The sequence below is a fragment of the Ctenopharyngodon idella genome, chromosome 4 (genome assembly GCF_019924925.1).
Source record: "Ctenopharyngodon idella isolate HZGC_01 chromosome 4, HZGC01, whole genome shotgun sequence".
NCBI lineage: Eukaryota > Metazoa > Chordata > Actinopteri > Cypriniformes > Xenocyprididae > Ctenopharyngodon > Ctenopharyngodon idella.
Window position 1 is genome coordinate 7846094 of NC_067223.1, and position 16381 is coordinate 7862474.

A 16381-nucleotide genomic window follows, 5' to 3' on the forward strand; every position below is an offset into this window, starting at 1 on the left:
GTGAAAATGTACCCAACCACCCTAACACAGCTGGCACGGTCGAATCCTTTCCAGACTCCTCTTTTCTCCATTAAACCGGATCAGCAACAAGAGAGCCAGCAGATAAAACGCAAACTTGCTGCAGCATCTCACAATGGTAACAAATTGCTTTTCCTTATCTTCTGAACTGGATAATTTGCAAACAGAATTAGACTAATGGAATATGCTTTATGTCCAAAATTTTGTTTTTTTTGTTTGTTTATTAATTATTATTTGTTTGTATATATTTTAATATTTGTTTTGTTTAGTTTAGTTTTCATATTATATTGTTTTATTTTATTATGGTTATTATTTGGTGTAAGATTTTGGAAAGGTCGCTGGTCTAATGATAAAGCTCAGTGAAATTACACTACACTATTTTTAAAGTGGACTGCTTGTCATTCCATTCGTAAAGAATTAACTTCCTTCACAAGGATTACACGTCTGGCTAATAGACTTTACCTTGTCATGATTGCCTGCTAATTCCTATGCACTTTTTCTCAAGAAAATCTTGCACTTGAATACATGTGATACATTTTGAATAATGTGCTGATTGTTTTTTTTACAATGAATGAGGACAAAAAGCATGCAAAATCATTGTAAATGTAGTCAAAATTGTTTGTGAATTATATTCTAAGTCTCCTGCACTTATGCAATAGTTTTGTGTGACAAACAGGCTCTTTTTTCCACTTATTCACTGTTAACTGGTTCATTGAGTCAGTGAGTTGATCTTGACAAAGCCACAATATCCGACTTGTGAATAAATCATTCAGGTTTTGTGAACTGGATCAGACTCAAAACAACAGTTCACTCTCAATTCAGACATCACTACATTTATCATGAACTTTCATCATCTAGAGCTAAGCTAGATGATAAGCTAGATTTTGCTTCCTTGTCCTCCAAACACATTAAATTGGCTTAAACTGCATTCTTAAAAATTAAGGTTCCAAAAAGGAGTTTTTGCCGCAATGCCATTTAAGAACCATATTGGGTTCCCCAAAGAACCTCTCAGTAAACAGTTCTAGTTTGAAGAACACTCTTAAAAATAAAGGTTTTGTATTGGCTTCTATGGCTCTATGAAAAACCTTTAAGATCCATGAAACTTTTTCAATATACAAGGTTCTTTATAGTAGAAAAAGGTTCTTACAATTATTAAAATGTCCTTTACACTAAAAAAAAAAAAAAGGGTTCTTTTAAGAACTGTTAACAGAAAGGTTCACCAAAAATGGTTCTTCTATGGCAAAAACATCCTTTTGGAACCTTTATTTTTAAGAGTGAACATTTTAATAATCTTAAGAAACTTTTTCCACTATGAAGAACCCTTTGTGAAATGGAAAGATTCCATGGATGTTAAAGTGATAGCTCACCGAAAAATGAAAATTCTGTCATCATTTACTCACCCTCAAGTTGTTCCAAACCTGTACGAGTTTCTTTGTTGTGCTGAACACAAAGGAAGATATTTGGAAGAATATTTGTAACCAGGCAGATCTCGCCTCCCACTATGGTAGTCAATGCCTGGTTACAAATATTCTTCCAAAAATTGTGTTTAGCAGAACAAAGAAATTTATACAGGTTTGGAACAACTTGAGGGGGAATAAATGATGACAGAATTAAAATTTTTGGGTGAACTATCCCTTTAAATGTTCTCCATGGAACCATAGATGCCAATATTAAAAGCGTGACTTGAGTATGAATTTATTTTTTCCTCTGTATCACACACAGTATTGATGTTTGTGATCAAATTTAAAGGGAAATGTTGTGATGTCAAATGTGTGTTTTCCGCCCTCAGATGCAGATGTGAGCTGTGAATATGGGTCAAGTAAATATTACGCCCTCTGCGGTTTCGGTGGGGTTTTGAGCTGTGGCCTCACACACACAGCAGTCGTACCCCTCGACCTCATTAAATGTCGCATACAGGTAATGTAACATTAAAACTGTATCGTGTCAAAATGAAACAAGTTACCAGCTTATTTTGACTGATTTCATTCACTAATGCATTATTCCTGTTGTCTTCCAGGTGGACCCGGTTAAATACAAGTCCATCTTCAATGGTTTCTCAGTCACCTTGAGAGAGGATGGCGTGAGGGGGCTGGGCAAAGGCTGGGCTCCTACATTCATTGGTTATTCCATGCAAGGCCTTTGCAAGTTTGGTTTCTATGAAGTCTTTAAGTCCCTGTACAATGACATGCTTGGAGAGGTGAGTCTCTACATTTGGGATACAAATAAGACAGAAAATGAAAGGGAACTAATTTGGGTCTGCAAAGATTGTTCCAAAACAGTTAATTTAATATATTTTTCCATATCTGTTTGTGATAGATCGCCAGCTAACCTGTGTTGTTTGGTTTGGTCTGGTGAACAGGAGAATGCTTATTTGTGGAGGACGTCCGTTTATCTGGCCGCATCAGCCAGCGCTGAGTTTTTCGCTGATATTGCACTGGCTCCTATGGAAGCGTGCAAAGTGCGCATCCAGACGCAGCCCGGCTATGCTAACACCCTGAGGGAGTGTGCCCCCAAAATGCATGCTGAGGAGGGGCTAAAAGCGTGAGTAGATCCTTAACTCTCTGATATTCCTTACTTATGGGTCACACTTGTGTCAAAATAGACTGAAGACAAAAAGCATAATTTTTTATAAATGAAATGAATGTACTATAATTTGTTGTATACAATAATATTTATTTCTATCAGTTTTATTTTAGTTGTATTAATATTTTGAATTAGCTTTTATTATTATATTTTTAGTTTTAATATTTAATTAAATTTTTTAGTTATTATGTACTTTGTTGTGTGGTTTTTTTTTTTTTAAATATTGCTATTTAGGTTTAATTAATTTTTATTTGTTTTTTATTTTATTTATTTTATTTTTTTTAGTTATAGTTTTTATTTAGTTTATTTCCAAGGCAACATTTCAAATTTTCAAAGTAATATTTATTTATTTTTTTCAGGTTTATTTAAATAAACAGATGTTTTTAATAGTTTTAGTTTAGTTAATGATAATAACCATGATTTCTGTATAAAATAATTCATCAAATTAAAAAAAATCATATTTAAAATTAAAAGTTAAAATGGAGTAAAGGTGTGTGTGTGTGTGTGTATATATATATATATATATATATATATATATATATATATACATTTTTTTTCAGTGTATATAGATATATTTTATAGAGTTTTTTTTTTTTTTCAGATAATTACTTTTATTAGGTTTTGCATTTGGATATATATTTAGACATTGTCAAAGATTATTTCATTGTGGCTGAATTGTACATTATACCCCAAAAATTGCTTTGTATTTTTTGTGTTCATATAGCAAATGCCAGTTTTGTACCATTCTGATGAATAAAAATAAAAAATAAAAACATTTTTCAGGCTAAAAATGACTGAAGAGGGTTAAGGCTGACAAACAAAGTTGACTACATTACCCATGAGGCCCTTCAGAAGGCCTAGGCTGTGTGCTGGAGTACTGATTGTTGATGTGATCATCTGTGCAGGTTTTATAAAGGTGTTTATCCCTTGTGGCTGAGGCAGATCCCCTACACCATGATGAAGTTTGCCTGTTTTGAGCGAACCGTGGAGATGCTGTACAAGCACATAGTACCAAAACCCCGCAGTGAATGCTCCAAACCTGAGCAGCTGGTGGTGACCTTTGTTGCTGGTTATATTGGTAAGTGCTTGGGCCCTTAGATACAACATTTACCATGATATGTCTGTGTAAAGAGTGCTGACTCAACTTTGCATAAATATAGATACATGCAAGCTTTGCTGTGTGTCTCTCCTCAGCTGGCGTGTTCTGTGCTATGGTGTCCCATCCCGCGGACTCTGTGGTGTCTGTACTGAACAAAGAGAAAGGCAGTTCAGCTTCTGAGGTGCTGAAAAGACTGGGACCCATAGGTGAGTCACTGCACACACATACTGTACAACATATAGCAGTCAACAGCTGTGGATCAAAAAGAAAACCTGAGGGGCAAAACGGTACATTATCCTGCTTACCAAATAAATAAATTCACAGACATGAATACTGATTTGAATTGCTATTATTTTATGACATGAGAAGAAGAGACTGCAGAGTGGCTAGCATAACTAGGGGAAAACGGTAATTAATACAATTTAATGGTCATTATAAAATAATATTTGACTACAGCGGTTATCATACTTTGTCACTTTAAATATTCAAGGGGGAAATATGTTTTTCTTCTCACTGTTGCATTAACCAGTCAAAAAGACATTGTTCCAAAAAGTCATTGTTACACGACCAAATTTAATCACATACTGGAGATCATTTGTGAATATTGTCAACTGGAAAAAAGTTTGGCTTTTGCCTAATCTTTATTTTATTACAAACAAGATTAAAGATGTAACTTTTAGACTCATTCAGAGGATATGTATATATCCTGCTAAACATTTTCTTGTTAAATTTAAAAAAAGATATAGATGTAAACTGTCGCTTTTGCAATTTATGTCAAGTTTTGATGACTATTTATTTGTTTTGGACGTACAAATTCTCAGGAAAGAAACCACGCTTTTTAGCATTTAAAACCCAAAACATTATATTGAATAAATTTTGCCCTCAAACTAAAACATAAAGCTTTTCAGATTGTATAGGAAGATATTTCATGTCTTTGTGCATTGTTTATTCCTCGTAGCAAATTGATTGATTGTTTGATTGATTGATTGATTTATTTTCTTTATTAAAATCTATGCTTATATTGTTCATTAATTATAAAAACAAATAGACATTTAAGCACCATTACACTGAAGTTGCAGAGGGATGTAATACTCTTTATTACCAAAAGAGGCAGCTGTTGTTCCTGGATTTTTACCCATTAGATCACATCAGTTTCATAGGGATCACATTAGAAAACCATAATCACCAATTTTGTGCACATATTCAGTTTGCTCTTTTATCTCAGTTGAGGGGTTGCACAGCAGAGTAATAGCTTGTTTGTAATAATTTGTGTATAAATCAAGAGTTCATATGGCTTCTCTTTCTCCCACAGGTATGTGGAAGGGTCTTGTTGCTCGAATCATTATGATTGGTACGCTGACTGCCCTACAGTGGTTCATCTATGACTCAGTGAAGGTGTACTTCCGTCTGCCCCGTCCACCACCCCCTGAGATGCCCGAGTCCCTTAAGAAGAAGATGGGTCTCCTGGACTACTAGACTCCTCCCTTATCAACTGTATCCTGAGTAACTGCACAAATACAAAGATTTATTTTCAACATTCACCACTTGCAATAAACGCCACAGTTCCTGGTGTGTTTATCAGCGCTGAAAGCACTATTGAATGTTTATAAGACAAAGGGTTTCTCCAGTGTCACTGTATGTCTGTATGAATATTAGAGTAAAATCAATCACACACTAAACATCTGTTGAATTTTATTTGACTTCTGTGCATTTTTAAACCATTTTGCTCTCATTAGGTAACTAAATACTAAAAAAAAAAAAAAAATTATCTTCTGGAAAGAGAATTTTGGTTGTGTTATTTGTGTGTAATAAGTGTTTTGTCATAATGTATAGAATTGCAACATGTATCCTTATATTTGTATACATATTTCATATGTAGAATAAATGTGCGATATCACACTCGTAGCCATGTGATATGGCTGTATATCAGCATGGCTGTGATTCACAGTGTACTAATATACTGCCATATCGCATGGTTACGAGTGTGATATTGCGTTTATACAACAGTTTGACGGCACGAGTGTGTAAATAAATACGAAATAACAATGGAGTGTATTATTTCTATAAGAGCCAGCGGCAAATCCCTGAAGCACTGGCCGAGATGACGCTGTTCTCGGCGGGTACACGAGCACTGAACGGCCGCTGATGGCCTGGAGCTCGCATCTCCGAAAAACGTCTAAACAAATTGTAAAATAGGCACTATGAATAAATATGTCACATATTTCAGGTCTAAACAACTACATTCTCACCTAAAAAAAAACTCTTAAAACTACAGTTTGTGGTACAACAAGTGTAGTATTTGTAAAAAAAAATAAAAATAAATACGGTGGATTTACTCGGCCGCCATGACAGTCGCTTCAGATACAAACGTGAAAAGGAGTGCTGTTATCACTAGAATATCACACGCCTCTCAGCCAATCAGATTCGAGAACCAGAAAGAACTGTTGTGTAAAATATGTATATAAATATTATTTTATACAAAAGATAGCCTACTTTTATTAAGGCTTATTTGTTATACAATTGAACAAGTTTTCAGACAGTGTTGTTGTTCATTAACTAAAACTATTAAAAATCATTTTTGTTAATTGAAATAAAGCTGAAATAAAATATAAATGAAAAACTTAAATGATAATTAGAAATGTTTGTTTATATATATATATATATATATATATATATATATATATATATAAAAACTGAAAATATATTTTTTTTAAAAAAAAAAAGCTAACTTTAGGGGAAACTGGGGAAATGTCAATTAATAAAAAAAATCAAATACATAAATTCATATTTACTGAAAGTTTAGGATTACTTGAAGTAAACATTTTTAGGTCACACTGGCCCGGCTAACAAAAAGCGAAGATGGAAACTCCTGCTCTGGAATATCATTTGAATGCACCTTTAATTAGTTTCATTTATGAATGTTTTATAGCATTTCAGTGACGTGGTATCCAGTGTCTCGATTGCTTTGAGTGGCCCGTATGAATGATGAACTAATACAGTTTCATTGTGATGTCACAATGAACGTTCTCTTTCCTATTGTTATCAGCTTGATGTAAGCAACAGGAAAACTGTGACCTGTGACCTCAATACAGCCTGTTTTGAGCTCTCAAAGAGAAATCCTATCAGAGGAACACCAAGCAGAGAGGGGTCATTCACTGCACAGAGTGTGCCTGCATTTGGGCATCTTTGTGAGTGTGTATGAGTTTTTGAGAGGGAAGGACTGCGTGTTCTTGTGTTCTCATGTCTGTGTGCTCCATTGTTGTCATTATATCCCATTTGGTTTGTCTTGTTAATGTGGTTTGCAGTGGTACTGTGAAGATGAATTCTGAGAAATAAATGCTCTCTGATTTGCTTCCTAAGCCGCTGATGCTGAGGGTCAAAGGTCACGAGGTGCTAAGCTGCATTTCACTGTAACCTTTTTGCCACAAATGCATTCACTCTGTAATGGCTCCACATGCACCTTCACCTCCCTAGTTAGTATTACAACAAAAGTGTGTTAAAAGCACATGATTTCACTGTGCTTTTGGTATATAAATGAAGTTTAGTTTTAAAAATCGTACAAACCGGAATGAATGAATAAATCAAAACCCACATGAATGCAAAATACTGTTAGTCTAGCTGACTATTTTTAGCCCTTTGGTGAACACATGAGCATAGTGTTAAATGTTAAAGCAGCTGTTTGTGAAGCTCATGTGATCATGTGCAACAGAATTACACCAATTTTGTCACGGCTTGAAAAATGAAAAAGTAGCAGTATTTGGATAAAACTTTTAATTAGACTGAGTTAGAAAAAATATTCACATTTCATTATATTTATGCGTGTGGAAAATTTCTAACCAATTATCACCTCAAAACTTTTTACAGTACGAAAAAAATCAAAAGTGAAAATAACTGAAAGGACATTCAGTACATACTGAGATCTATCATTACTTAGGCAGTAATAAAGAATTTGCTTTGCTTTACCTTTAGTTATGGATTTATATTTTAGAAAAATAAAGATTTGGTACTGTTTTTAAACAAGTTGGGTAATAAAGGAAGAACATTTCAGCCAAAAGAAGAGGTCAAAACCTGAAGTGAGAAAAGTATGGGCAAATACCATACTCTATGTATTTGTGCATGTGAGTGTGTGCTAATGTGTCTGTCTCTCTCTATTGTTGCAACCCTTGTCTCATAAAGGTCAGTCTGAAATAGCATGCAGTCCACCCGCCGGGTCACATGGGTTCATTAATAACCAAAGGTTTGGCAGCATCTGTAATATTCCATGAGAGGGATTAAAGAGCCTAGAAGCAGCATAAAGATGGACATTGAATTGGATTCCTTATTAGTTTAATCAATAATAATGTATATACAGTACATATAACTGATATAAAACATACTAATATATAAAAAATCAGTTTTGCCGACTCATAGTCAGAGCCCACTATGGATGAAAACCTGTACATTTTCCATGTTCCAGCTGCCCTCGTTTACCTAATGAAGAACAGCTGCCTTTTTCAGGCCACTGGTTTGATGGGCGGTAGATCTGTGCTCACTGATTGGTGGGAATATATGAGGTGAACTATGAAGGGACAAACCTATGATATACAGTTGCAAGAAAAAGTATGTGAACCACTTGCAGAATCTGTGAAAATGTGAATAATTTTAACAAAAAAAAGGAAATAATACAAAATGCATGTTATTTTTTATTTAGTACTGTCCATAAAAGATGTTTACATATAATCCACAAGACAAAAAAATAGCTGCATTTATTAAAATAACCCCATTCATAAGTATGTGAACTATTGATTCTTAATACTGTGTGTGGTTACCTGGATGATCTACGACTGTTTGTTTTGTGATGGTTGTTCATGAGTCCCTTGTTTGTTCTGAACAGTTAAACTGAGCTCTGTTCTTCAGAAAAATCCTCCAGGTCCTGCAGATTCTTCAGATTTCCACCATCTTTTGCATATTTGAACCCTTTACAGCAGTGACTGAATAATTTTGAGATCCGTGTTTCCTTCTGGAGCATCAGTGAATGTTTGAACCTTTTTTAATAGTTGTGTTTGAGCCTCTCAATTGTGCTCAGTGTGAAAAGATGGATCTCAAAATCATTCAGTCACTGCTGTAAAGGGTTCAAATATGCAAAAGATGCTGGAAATCTGCAGGACCTGGAGGATTTTTCTGAAGAACAGAGCTCAGTTTAACTGCTCAGAACAAACAAGAGACTCATGAAGAACCATCACACAACAAACAAACAGTCGTGGATCATCCAGGTAACAACACAGTATTAAGAATCAGTGGTTCACATACTTATGAATGGGGTTATTTTAATAAATACAGCTTTTTTTTTGTCTTGTGGATTATATGTAAACATATTTTATGTAAAATATCTTACTCAGGACAGTACTAAATAAAAAATAACATGCATTTTGTATTATCTCATTTATTTTGTTAAAATTATTCAAATTTTCACAGATTCTGCAAGTGGTTCACATACTTTTTTTTGCAACTGTATACAGCTACTTCAGTTTTTAGACAGCCATGGTAATAGATAAATATTTAATTAAATTTCTCAACTGGCATCTGATAACTAATTTCAATGACATGAGGCATAACAGGTTGTATTTGTACGTCAGTATTTAAAAAAAAAAAAAAAAAATGCCATTTTTAGACTAAGAAAAGTCTAAATTTAGCAGGATTGACATAATTTAGATAAACAGCATGCGAGTTAAGCATGGTTGAGTGTTCTTTGGCAGCTTGATAAGGGCTTGTGTACATTAAAGAAACAGTAAACATGAAAATTCTGTCATCATTTACTCACTCTCATGAGGGTGAGTAAATAATGAAAGAATTTAAAATTTCCATGAACTATCTGTAGTGGCTCCATTATAGTGACCGTCAGGATGGCAAGACCTAGAGGGGCACAGATGGTTATGTAATACACGCAGCCTATTACACAACCCATCACTAACAGCAAGGTGTCCCATAATCCCCCCTAGCACACACACACACACACACACACACACACATGCACAGCTCTTCTTCTCTCTTGCTCTTTTCTTGTGTTTCTTTTTTTCATCTTCTTCATCCATTTATTTGTATTTCATCTCTTTATTTCCTTATTTGATGTATGTAGACAAACATTCTTCCTTTCTCAAAGCTTTTAAGCAAATAGTGACAGTGCCCTTAATGCTGCTCTGATGTCACAGACTGATGAATGCTCTTATTGGATGAGCCAGTGGGAGGATCAGAGGCCTCATTGGTCTCCATATTTAGGATTTAAGAAAGTATTGTTTGATCATGAGAAGAAGGGTGTCGCTTGTTGCCAAGGTGCCAGCCAGAGCACAAACACATCTAAATTAAGGGAATATATGCTTACTTTAAGTAAAGTAGCCAAGCAAGTTTTCTTGATTTTTTTAAAATGTAATGTTTGAGTTACAACAAGCTTGACTCATTAGGTTACAGCATCTGGATGTGTTTACTAGGCAGTTTGCAGGTCATGGTTGCATAACACACAACCCCACCATGAAGGACTCCATTTGGGCAACCAACATATCATATAATCTAATGAAAGCTGAAAAATGCAATGTTTTAATTGTAATATTTAACTTTGGATAGTGATGATTGGGATATATTGCATTAATAGGAATCCCATTAAGGTGCAAGGTCAGTGAAGAGGAAGTATTTTTATGATAACAATTAAATCCTTGACATAGTCCTCCAAGGGGAAGTGGGCCGGTCTGTCGTTCTCATATTCCTCATATCAGTAAGGGCATCGCTTGCACTTGTACTAGTAGGTCATACGCTATCTGCGTAGCGCCGCACGCTCAAATTCTGCTCCTCCACGAGTGACGCGACCACGCACGCTCGCTCACTCTCACTGGTGCTCAGCGGCTCGCACTCCCCTTCCTGCAGTCAAGGATACTTATTTAACATTCCTGCAACAAATGTATGTATATGGTTTGTATGGCTGTTTTATTGCTTCGCATATGCCTCATCTAAATAAATTCTCTCGATTAGCATTATGTTAAACGAGCGCCGAAGTCATGGTGCGATGTAGCCAGTGTGGTTGACATTGAAGAGAGGGGTGAATAAATCGGCGCTGATGATTGCAGCACTTCCGTTCGACATCTGGAAGTTTAAAGTATTTTGTTGCGTTAAAAGTGAAGTAACAATCGTATTTCCAACCTGAATTGTTTAGATGAGCAGCCAAGGACGTTTGTGTGTGGTGTGGTGCACGCATGAACATGGAGGAATCCGGTGCACGCTGAACTTGAATTTGGCCTTGTTTAGAATTATCTGATGGAGGGAGGCCAAACTACGGATGTATGATTAACTCGAGACGCTTAAAATAAAAGTACATCGATTACCATCATGATTTTACAATTTACTGTTTGTTTTCAGATGCAGTTGCTGCATCCGAATCGTCAAGGACGTCGTAAGGACGGTTGCGTCATAATAGTTTTTTGAATATAATGCTTTGTGAGCGCTGAATTAAGTTGAAATATTTACTTTTTTTTCTATTTTTAGAACAATTCAAATTTTCTAATGTGTACAGAATAGCAACAAGTTATGTATTTAAAGGGATAGTTCACCCAAAAATGAAAATTCTGTCATTTACGCACTCTCAGGTTGTTTCAAACCTTTATAAAAAAATTAAGATGAACACAAAGTAAGTATTTTAAAGAATGTGGGAAACTAAACAGTTCTGGCGCACCATTGACTACCATAGTGTTTTGTTTTTTTACTACTATGGAAGTCAATGGTGCCCCAAAGTGGCCTGGTTACAAACTTCCTTCAAACTATCTTTCTTTGTGTTCAACAGAGCAAAGAAATTTTTACAGGTTTCGAACAACTTGAGGGTGAGTAAATGATGACAGAATTTAAATTTTTGGGTGAACTATCCGAGTAAATAATTCAAATTATTATACATGACTTTTATTTTAGCTTTAAATGTGTGTGTGTGTATATATAAAATACACACAACTGAATGAATAAACAAAGGCCAATTTTCACACCATTTTAGTTCATTTAATTGATTTATTCATTAGCGAACCACGTAGCTTTACATTGTTTTATTTTTATACTGTTTCACACATAGCTACCCACCAAGAGTCAAACCTTTTGTAAACCCCTAATTTGGTCTGTCAGTTTTTACGTACTACATTTTCAAGCCCTTTATTTTGATTTTAATAGTTTATTAATTGATGAATGTGGTTTAGCATAAAGTACTGTTTAGGCTTCATGAAATTCGTTGAGTGTTTCGCACCAATATGAGCTCATAAAACGATAGTTATGTTAAGTAGCAGCAGCATTACAAGATAAGGCTTAGAGATAAAGGTACATGACTGTGTTACGCTGGCTATGACCCTTGAAGAAGTGCAATTAGACATTTTATGATGGCAATATCTAACATTATCTAGATGATAAAATCTAACGTCTAGCATAATCCTTCATGAGCCCTTTGAGGATTAGTGTCACAATTGAGCTGTGTGTGTGTCAGAGTTTGCAAGCCAGTGCAGTGGTGTCTTATAGGTTTGTCTAGTCAACTGTAATAAACTTAATTGACTGAAATTCTAACTGTCTAAAAAATAAATTATGGTTTCATTTGTATAATGCATCTAAAAGCTTCCTAGACAGGGCAAACTGTTGTTATAATTATTATTAATAATTTTAGTCTATATCTGTTGTTTTTCTTGTTTGTCTTAGACAAATTGTCCATTGACAAAAATGGACACACAATGCCTAATCTTGCAGTGTGTAGAAACACTCCTTCAGTTTTCTAGATTTAGCAAATGGGGGCAGAGTGACTTTGCTCTAGTGGCTAATTTTATTATCGAATGGGCCTCTGCTGGTTGCAACTCAGGATATGGGTAATTTGAGTAATGGTTTACACAGTGAGGGTGACCTTGTTACCTTGACCCATCTTTGATGCCTGACCATGTCGAATTTAACTGAAACTCAAACCCAGTTAACATATACACTGCAGCTCCCTGAGTTAACTTTTTTTTTACTTTCATTTCTATTATTTATGGTTTAGAGATGGTACACTCTTAATAGTTTGCATTGTAAACATGATCTGTCCTGTTCTTCCAGCGGGATCATGGCTTCAGTAATGCAGAAGCTGATCACTCCTTTGGCCAGCGGCCCCACTGAGCCCCCCAGGAACAAAGTTACAATTGTTGGCGTGGGACAGGTGGGCATGGCGTGCGCTGTCAGCGTCCTGCTTAGGGTAAGAGACCCTCCTCTTAATCACCAATGAATGACTCTACACGAATGTACTTGGCAAATGTTTTTACTTTGAATTCTGGCACCATTCATGCCTTGAATATGTTATATTCATAGTTTCAATAGCTTGTGGTCACATTTAGATGAAATTTCACGGGCGAAATCCAGTCATTTCAATAGAAATCCGTGCAATTGGGAGTTTTGCATGAGCCACACTATAGGCAATAGACAATGAGCATTTTTGCCTGCTAAATTTAGCTAATGTGACTACACCTTAATACAAAAATTGTGTCAGGCGTTTAAAGTAGTAATGTTTGTTTCCTGTCTTGTAGGAGCTTACAGACGAACTGGCTCTGGTGGATGTTGTGGAGGATAGACTGAAGGGAGAGATGTTGGATTTGCAACATGGCAGCCTTTTCCTCAAGACCCCTAAGATTGTGGCTGACAAGGGTGGGTTGCACTTCTATGGGCATGACTCTTTGTTAAAATGATCAGATTATTTTAGGTTGTTTATTAATATACATTACATTCTCATGATCTTATAAAACTTATGAGCTTAAGTTGCAGTCAAAATTTTTCAGGCAAAAACTATTTTGTCAATAGTGTAGCATCATTTGAAGCACAGTTTAAACCGTTACTTTCAAACCAAACGGCTTTCTGTTGGTCAATGCCACAGATCTGTGTGACCAACCTGAACCCCTAGCAAAATCTTTGGCCTTGACCCAAAATTTCTGTTTCTGTGGATTCATATCGAAATGGCTTGATTTTTTGCCTGTGAAAATTTGCTAAACAACAACTTTATGCTGAAAATCTTAGTTTTTTTTCATTAGTAGTGTCCGAAGTTTTGAGTTTGTTTGTTTTTTTTTTTTGATAGACTACTCTGTGACCGCTAACTCTCGTATCGTTGTGGTGACGGCCGGAGTGCGTCAACAGGAGGGTGAGAGCAGATTGAACCTGGTGCAGAGAAACGTCAACATTTTCAAACACATCATCCCTCAGATTGTCAAATACAGTCCTGACTGCATCCTCGTTGTGGTGTCCAATCCAGGTTAGCAAACAAACACTCACATCATGCTTAATTTGAATGTTTTGCTGTACAGCACTTCAGATTCCTGTACTGTAGTGTTTATAGTAACCGCGGTTGTCTATGTGTTTATGCAGTGGATGTTCTGACCTACGTGACCTGGAAGCTGAGCGGCCTGCCAAAGCACCGTGTCATTGGTAGCGGGACCAACCTGGACTCCGCCCGCTTCCGCTACATCATGGCAGAGAAACTGGGCATCCACTCCAGCAGCTTTAACGGTTACATCCTAGGAGAGCATGGAGACACCAGCGGTGAGAGAGGAAGCTAAATGAAGAGAAAGATGAAGGGTGTGGAGGGAAAGAAAAGTAATCAGAGGGAGAGGATGAGGGGCTGGCAGAAAGATTAATAAGATTGATACACAATGTCAACTGCTATATGACAGGATTTCAGTCAATCACAGCATATTTGTTTTTTTTTTGTGTTTTTTTTAAAGTTGCTGTTCTTTTGTTTAACAGTGCCTGTATGGAGTGGAACAAATGTTGCAGGAGTCAGCCTGCAGAAACTCAACCCTGACATCGGCACAGATAAAGACGGCGAGAACTGGAAGGAAGCTCACAAGATGGTTGTGGACAGGTAGGGGACATCTTGTTTCGAGGGCTCTGTTATATGACTGATAGGCAATTAGAATAAATATTATTAAAGGGTTAGTTCACCCAAAAATGAAAATTCTGTCATTAATTGTTGTTGTTTCAAACCTGTAAGATTCCGTCATCTTCAGAACACAAATTAAGATCTTTTTAATGAAATCTGAGAGCTTTCTGTCCCTCCATTGACAGCCTATGCAACTACCACTTTCTAGCCCCAGAAAGGAAGTAATCACTAAAGTAATCCATGTGACTCCAGTGGTTTAACCTCAATTTTATGAAGCATCACGAGTGCATTGTTTGCACAAAACAATGTAACTTACCACTTTATTTACAAAATATTAATCTCCAACACGTGTTAAATAATATAAAATAAAATTCAGTAATTATACAGAATTTTAATGTTTGACAAACCCATATACTGTTTTATTTTAAACACAAATTTGTAGTAATTTTCTACACAAAACTGTTCATAGTGACATCTGTAAAAAATAATCCAATAATTAAATAATTCAGACAGAATTGTTTTTTTTTTTTAAACACGGAAAGGAGAATTTGTATTAACTCCGAAAAGAAAAATGTCAAAATCCTCTCTCTGTGTTTAAAAGCAAATGTGAGGTTTGGCATTACTAAATAATGTGAGGTTTGACATTACTAAATAATGATAAAAGGTAAATATTCATTGTTAATTAATTGCTCCTGTGTTCTCTTAGTGCCTACGAAGTGATCAAGCTGAAGGGATATACTAACTGGGCCATCGGCCTCAGTGTGGCTGACCTGACCGAGACCCTGGTGAAGAACCTGAACCGGGTCCACCCCGTCTCCACCATGGTGAAGGTGAGAGGAGTTTACATTATTTATCATTGTGGTGTAGTCATACACTTTCATATCCAAAAACTGCACAGAATGTTATTGTTATTGGTGATCACTTCACGTGTCTCTTATGTCATCTGCAGGGCATGTATGGAATCGGCGATGAGGTGTACCTGAGTCTGCCCTGTGTGCTCAACAGCAGCGGAGTGGGCAGCGTCATCAACATGACCCTGACCGACGAAGAAATCGCTCAGCTGAAGAGCAGCGCCGACACTCTGTGGGGCATCCAAAAAGACCTGAAGGACCTGTAGATCAACCGCAGGATGCCACACACTCCTTCACTTTTCACACTCCTTCAGTATCTTTACACACACTCACTCTCTCTCTCTCTCTCTCTCTCTATCTAACTCTGAATCGGTCCTTTCTTCTCACTTTCCTTTGGATATGCTTGCTTTGATGTATTTTTTTCATGGTGGTTAATGTAGGCATAATATAAAATGTGAAAAATTTTCTTCTAAAGAGAATGATCAAAGAGGAACATCTTTGCACTTGTTAAGTCACTGTGTAGGCAACGAAGAAAGAACCAACACCTCTCTTGTCTGGACATAATTTAGTGAGATCATTAGGGAACATTATGTCGCTGTTTAAGTCAAGAGGAGAAGGGGCTGAAGTGAGGTAGAAACAAATGTATTCATTCTGAATTATTTTGTAAGTGTTGGCCATATTGGTGAGTGTGTGTGTAAGATGAAGTTAATAAATTAATGAAACTGTTCAAATCTGTCTGGGCTGTTTTCTGTGAGTATTTAGCACCTTCTTGTGGTTTTAAAAAAAAAAAAAAAATATTTAAATAAGTATTAGTCATTTGATTTTCAAAAAGTCCCAATTATACATTGACTTTAAAAATATTTTCATCTCGCGTAACTCAATTTTTTTTTTTTTTTTTTTTTTTTTTTTTTTTTTTTTGAGCTGTTGCGCAGCTAAACGTTTTAAAGA

The 16381-nt window shown here is 35.9% G+C and overlaps 2 protein-coding genes across 2 annotated transcripts; both read left to right on the plus strand.

Annotated features, from left to right (window-relative positions):
* slc25a3a (solute carrier family 25 member 3a) lies at positions 1 to 5379 on the plus strand. Its single transcript, XM_051892400.1, has 7 exons — positions 1 to 136; positions 1808 to 1935; positions 2036 to 2215; positions 2378 to 2559; positions 3507 to 3679; positions 3796 to 3906; positions 5013 to 5379. Exons 1-7 carry the CDS (start codon positions 7 to 9, stop codon positions 5174 to 5176), a joined length of 1068 nt encoding a protein of 355 aa, XP_051748360.1. The 5' UTR covers positions 1 to 6; the 3' UTR covers positions 5177 to 5379.
* Positions 5380 to 10418: 5039 nt separating this feature from the next.
* ldhba (lactate dehydrogenase Ba) lies at positions 10419 to 16164 on the plus strand. The gene is made up of 8 exons (XM_051891195.1): positions 10419 to 10628; positions 12776 to 12911; positions 13240 to 13357; positions 13782 to 13955; positions 14069 to 14242; positions 14447 to 14564; positions 15289 to 15412; positions 15532 to 16164. The coding sequence occupies exons 2-8, from the start codon at positions 12783 to 12785 to the stop codon at positions 15697 to 15699; spliced, it is 1005 nt and encodes a 334-aa protein (XP_051747155.1). The 5' UTR covers positions 10419 to 10628; positions 12776 to 12782; the 3' UTR covers positions 15700 to 16164.
* Positions 16165 to 16381: the final 217 nt, after the last annotated feature.